This window comes from Rhincodon typus, chromosome 5 (genome assembly GCF_021869965.1).
Source record: "Rhincodon typus isolate 14 chromosome 5, sRhiTyp1.1, whole genome shotgun sequence".
Lineage (NCBI taxonomy): Eukaryota > Metazoa > Chordata > Chondrichthyes > Orectolobiformes > Rhincodontidae > Rhincodon > Rhincodon typus.
In genome coordinates, this window is record NC_063336.1 from 2,736,771 (window position 1) to 2,743,377 (window position 6,607).

The window sequence follows — 6,607 nt, forward strand, 5'->3', positions numbered from 1 at the left end:
ATTGTATTTGGTTTGAGTTCAATTTAGTCTACAAACCAGCAACTATTGGGAAAGATGTCAAGGAACAAATTTGCAATGAAATTACAGAGGGATGCAAAATGTACAGAGTAATTAAACAGGCGATATTAATTATCTGAATACATACTGGAATGGTAATCATGTAAAGGTCAGAGAGGAGCATGAGTTCCTCTGATTCAGGAGAATCTTTTTTGATAGCTTTATATTCCCAGTGTAATGGGAAAGGAGGCATTGTAAGGCATGGTTCTTGGAAAAGAGGAGACCAAATGGTTCAGCAGGGGAACAGTGTGGGCACATTTAGGCAACATGAATCAGGGATTGAAATATTTAGGTCCGCTACAGAAAAGAGCAAGGAATAATCCAAAGTGTAATTAATGGAAGGTTAAGGGGCAAGAATTGATCTAATCCACTTGGCAGACAAAACCATAATCGATGGTCAGATTACCTTTAAAGAAGGGATAGTTTGGCAGAGTCAGGAAGGGAAAAGCTAAGGTGGTCAAATCCAGAGTTCCTTGGATAACAAAAACAAAAGAAGATGAAGGATGCTTAAGGCAGGTGTCATGTGAATAACACAACAAAGAATGAAGACACAGGAGGTTCAGGCAGGAATTTTTAGCAACAAGAGAATATGAAAAGAGACTGGCAATTAACATAAAGGGGACTCCAAAAGTCTTCTATCAGCGTTTAAATAGTAAATTGTTGATAAATGATGGAGTTCTGCTGGGCTGCAAAGGGGATTGGTGCATGAGGTCAGAGGATGCGACCAGATTGATTTCCAGGATGGCAGGACTGACATATGAAGAAAGACTGGATCAGCTGGGCTTGTACTCACTGGAATTTAGAAGAATGAGAGTGGATCTCACAGAAACATATACAATCCTGATAGGGTGGACAGACTAGATGTGGGAAGAATGTTCCCAATGTTGGGCAAGTCCAGAACCAGAGGTCACAGTCAAAGAATAACGGTAAGCCATTCAGGACTGAGATGAGGGAGAACTTCTTCACTCAGAGAGTTGTGAACCTTTGGAATTCTCTCCCATGGAAAGCGGTTGGGGCCAGTTTGTTAAATATATTCAAGAGAGAGCTGGACGTGGCCCCTGCTGCTAAAGGAATCAAGGGGTACGGAGAGAAAGCGAGAATGGAATACTGAGACTGCATGATCAGCCATGATCTTAAATGGTGGAGCAGGCTCGAAGGGCCGAACAGCCTCCTCCTGCACCCATTTTTTATGTTTCTATGAATTCTATCTTTACCGAGAAAAAGGGTGCTGCATAGGATATGGTTAAATAGTACATGCAGCAGTTTGGAGGGGAACTTACAAGTGGTAGTAAAGGAATAAAATCATGCACCAATAAGAGTTAGATGAGGCGGGTTAAGAAAAGACTTGCATAAAGCATAAATATTGCTGTAAACCAACAGACAGAATGGCTGACTTTGTTCAGTAAATTCTACACAATTCTATATAAGGCTTACCTTGACCCTTGCGTCTTTATGTCCTAGAAGTTTCTTGCTATTCTCCATAATTATGTTGGCAATGACCTTGTTTAGTGGCACCAGTAGTAAGCCTACCACCAGGCCTCCTAGGAACGTCACACCAACCTGTTGGTACAGAAGGTAGAGAGTGATACCAAACTGAAAGGGTAAGCTCCACACCTCATGGAAGATAGGAAAGAAATTCACAATCCGGTCTGTGTCAGTGCTCATGAAGTTGACAATCTCACCCACGGAGAATGTGGACAGAGTTGTTGTGTTGACCCGCAGAGATTTGCGGTAGATTGCAGATATTATAGCTGAACGGACCATCAGGCTAATGGTCATGACTCGGTAATTGAACTGGTTGAGAAGAACAGCACCCGCAAAAGTGCTGAGAAACAGTCCTAGTGCATACCAGACACCCTTGATCATTTGCTGTGTGTCCGACTCCATGAAAGTAACCAGCAAGTTTAAAAGAAGAGGTCCTGAAAAGCCTAACATGCTGCCTGTAAACTTTAACAGCCCAAGGGAGTAATAGCGACAGCCAAAGGCTTTATTCAAAACAGACAGCAGATGCACTTCCTTGTCAACATTTGTAGATGTGGCATCTTTCTGGGGTGCCTGAGACCTCTGCTGTTCACGCCAAGAACTTCTGCGAATCTGCTGACGGCTATCAATATGCTGATTACCATCAGATTCTGATTTGTGTCGTTTCTTTTCCTGTTTCGATGCATTCTCCAAAACACACTTCTGCCAACATTTCTGAAAATGCTCTTCAATTTTATGGGTCCTAAGTTTCAGTGGTAGCTGGTAAACATCATTGGGTTGGTTAATCTGCAACTTGTAGCCACGCTTCATGATAGGATTCATCCAGAAGTAGAAAAGGTGAGAGATCCAGCTGGCTCCATCTTCAGCCACAATCTCTCCTTCGGATCCTGCAGTCTGATCTTGCAACAGTGGTTGCTGTTCTGGGCTCATTTCATCTCTTCCAGGTTGGGAAGCAACCAGCACAACCAGATAGACAAGAAGCAAAGTTAATTCTGCACAGATCAAAATGAATCTCAGCCAGCTGGAAAGATAATCGGAACATGTGATCTGTCTGGTCTGGCAATCAGCTATCAGAATGATAATTAATGCAGGGGCTGGCAGGACTGCAAAGAAAGGCAATATTGCTGGACCCAGCGAGCGGCCATACTGAGACTTACTGAGCGCAACCACTGCCAGTCCATGGATAAGCCAGGCTATCACAGCAACAGAGTCCACCAGCACCTCTAGCCACAGAGTTTTTAAATTTGGAAAAAAGATGATTGTCACCACATCAAAAAGGAAAAGAGCCACCTGAATGAAGGAAATAATAATTCTGCATTCCCAGCTCCAGGTGAAACTCTGCCAGCGGGATCTGCAAGAAAAAAATCAAATACAGGAAATTTTAAATGACTACATTTTTGTTCTCAAAGAAAGTGACGTCAGCACTTAGGATAGTTTTGCACATCAGTGTCAGTAATAAAAGCCCCAAATTCAGGTCCAGCATTCAGAACAACATTCTTTACAATACACAAGATGCAACTGAACTATAACATCAGAACAGCAACCTGACTTCACTGAGGGCATTTCTTCTTTGTTTACATCAGTCAACGTGGAGCCTTTCTGAGTGAAACTGACAACTGAGAATCAAATTACAGCGTTTTCTTGTTTTACGGGCCGAAATTTTTCACTTTAGTTTCCATCAAGACTCTAAAAATTATTACACAGGTGGCACCTGCTACCATTCTCAAGATTTTTCAAAATCTTGAATGTATTAAATATATTTATTTTTAAATTGATTAAATCTAAATCTTATTCTAAAAATGACAAAATAGAAACAGGCTGATCAGCCCAACCAGCCACATCAGCATTTGCAAGGTAATTCACTCTATATTTTTCAAATTTATTCACACGTCCGTTCAACTAACCATCCATTGAAATAACCAAGCATGTGAATTTCACAACTCTGTGAGGATCTTTTTTCTTCTGTGCTTCCTGCCTCTTGTATTTTATACAATTTTGGCCCTTAATAAAAAATGCACAGTATGTTTTAACAGAGCCATAGAGAAATCATCTATACTTCTTGTTCCTGATTAAGAAGCAACAACTGCCTTACTGAAAAATGCATTAATGTGCTCAGCAAGAACACAGAGGAAAGAATGCGACACAACTGTGTTGCTCCTTCCACATATGAATACCATGTTGGTACAGCCAGGTTTCACATAAATAATAACCACTTAGCGGAAGTGCCACAGAGAGGGAACCCAATGCCCAAGAAACTAAAGTCTTCAAGAGCAGTAGAGGGAAAAACACATGCAAGGACCAAGAAAATAGGATTGTCACAAGACCAATGCCCAAATTGTACTAATCTTGCCCAACTATTTAATAATCTGTCAACATATAACTCCATTCTCTCAGAATACAACCCCTTTGAACAAACCCTTAGAATCTCTGAACAGAAACAAACTGATCAAATCAAAACATCAAACTCCATGCATGGAATTGATTAACTGAATATAATAGCACAGGGCCATGTATAAGCAGTGTTTTTTCTTTATTCATTCACGGGATGAGGGCGTCGCTGACCAGGCAGCATTTATTCCCATCCCTACTTGCCCAGAGGGCAGTTAAGAGTCAACCACATTGCTGTGGGTCCAGAGTCACACGTAGGCCAGACCAGGTAAGGATGGCAGTTTCCTTCCCCAAAGGACATTTGTGAACCAGAGATAGTAGGAACTGCAAATGCTGGAGAATCCGAGACAACAAGGTGCAGGGCTGGATGAACACAGCAGGCCAAGCAGCATCATAGGAGCAGAAAGGCTGACGTTTCGGGCCTAGACCCTTCATCAGAAAAGGGTGTGAAATTCACATACCGAGGGGTATTAAGATAGCAGGCGCTGGCAAGGGTCTGATGAAGGGTCTAGGCCCGAAACATCAGCCTTTCTGCTCCTATGATGCTGCTTGGCCTGCTGTGTTCATCCAGCCCTGCACCTTGTTGTAAATAGTGAACCAGAGGGGTTTTAACAACAATCGATAACGGATTCATGGTCATCATTAGATTCTTAATTCCAGATATTTTGTTGAATTCAAATTCCACCATCTGCCATGGCGGGATTTGAACCAGTGTCCCCAGAACATTATCTGGGTTTCTGGATTAACAGTCCAGTGATAATACCACTCGGCCATTGTCTCCCCTCGAGGCATTGGTCATCATGGGCTTCAACCGTGCGCAAGGTTCCCAGTTTGAAACTGAGCAGTAACATTTTTGTGATATCAAGGGTGTGAAATTCACATACCGAGGGGTATTAAGATAGCAGGCGCTGGCAAGAGCCAGAGCGGTGTGCGGCAGCACATTAAGGACAAGTTGAGTGAAGCAATACCCAACACTACCATTGTCCCACACTGGAAATGGGTTAGAACGATCAGTGTCACACAATTCAGCGAGGAAGTCAGCCATACTGGGAGGGAGGTCACAGCATCAGGTAACAACTGGGAAAGGAAAGACAGTACATCAGATAAATAAAGCAAAAAGCACAGTATCAGAACAGCTGTACAACAGCAACAGTTTGATAAAGGTATTATCTTCACTCAAAAATGAGCACATTTTTAAGTCAACAATTTTTTTAAGATGTATTATTTCATTGATGGATTAGTGAGCAAATCATCACCCAAATGACGGTACACCCGAGTTGTAAGGTCCAATATTCAATCGCATACAGTCCAGTTCATTAAGCCAAGCTAAGGTTAGATTTGTTACCAACTACCAACATCGAGGATTAGTGTTCACAAAGGTTAGGCGGGAAACTGACTTCTTGCCTCTGTTGGAAACACTCAAAGGCCTTCCTGGAACAATAGTCAGAGAGAAAAGCTGTCTTGCAACCAAGAATGGACAAATCAGGCACTTTCCAAATTCAGCATCCCCCATTTCGATGCACAGATTATGACTTAAATATAGACTGGTCTATGTGTCTCGATCCCTATACACCGGAATCATTACTAGACAGTGAAATTTGGTGTCTCCAACATAGGAAAGTTTGGATTTTTGCGGTTAGATAGGGTCTGGAGTTGATTTGAAACTTTCACGAAAAATAGACGAGGGAACTAGCAATACCAACAAATCATTGAAATGGTGCTTGTCACTGAAGAAACGGTCAGTTTTTAAATAATGCAGAGGTCCAGCCTTCCGTCTATTCCCACCGACAGGTTTGAGGTGATTTCTCGATTCCACCTTTTGACTGTTTCTGACTGAAATAAAGACATAAAAATAAAAAAGGAAATACTCAGCAGGCCAAGCCAAATCTGTGAACACAAACAGAGGGTTAACATCTCAAGTCGAAATGATCCTAATGTTGTTCAGTTTTATTTTAAATGTCCAGCATCAGCAGTATTTTACTTTGTTGTTTATTGAGAAAGCTTTCCGGCAAACTGTAAACTGGGACCTTAACTCCGCCCTCTCCCTAACGACGAGGTGCTCTTGCACCAAGATGGGTACCTCTGAGTGACTGTTTGAGTGATCTGTGAGAGCACTCCCTATTTCCCGGAGGTTGAAACCTCCAAGCGGAAATTCCCTTTTTTGTTGTTATTTCAGACCCCAGTCTTCCACAAACCACAACTTTACTATTAATATATGGGGGAATCAGTTAACTTACTAAAAACAAAACCCAAAGCACTGAAGATGCTGGAATCAGAAACAAAAATACAAATTGCTGGAAAAACTCCAGCAGCTGTGAAGAAAAAGCAGTTTTAACATGTCAGGTCCAGTGAATACTCTTCAGAACTGATTGTAGCAAAGACAAAGTTGTTATATATGCTAAAGATGAGGTGGGGAGAGGTCTACTGTACTCACTGCTCGCAATGTGGTCTCCTCTACATTGGGGAGATGAAACACACACAGGAAGATCATTTTGCAGTTGCCCCCCAGGTCCCTTTTAAATCTTTTCCCTCTCATCTTAAACCTAGGCCCTCTAGTTTTGGACTCCCCTATCCGTGGGGAACGACCTTGGCTATTCACCTTATTTATGCCGTCGTGTTTTTATAACCCTCAAAAAGGTCACCTCTCAGCCTCCTACACTCCAGGAAAAAAACGTCCCAG

At 42.1% G+C, this 6,607-nt stretch overlaps 1 protein-coding gene across 1 annotated transcript in view; it reads right to left on the reverse strand.

The window, feature by feature from the left end:
• LOC109923440 (ATP-binding cassette sub-family C member 10-like) overlaps positions 1-5,967 on the reverse strand; it is a 57,393-nt gene extending 51,426 nt beyond the window's left edge. Inside the window, exons 1-3 of the mRNA XM_048596738.1 lie at positions 5,627-5,967; positions 4,812-5,004; positions 1,492-2,890 (exon numbers count right to left, since the gene is read on the reverse strand). Coding sequence (XP_048452695.1) covers positions 1,492-2,890; positions 4,812-4,972 — 1,560 coding nt within the window. The 5' untranslated portion in view covers positions 4,973-5,004; positions 5,627-5,967. The remainder of the gene's footprint in view (positions 1-1,491; positions 2,891-4,811; positions 5,005-5,626) is intronic.
• Between the last annotated feature and the right edge of the window lie 640 nt (positions 5,968-6,607).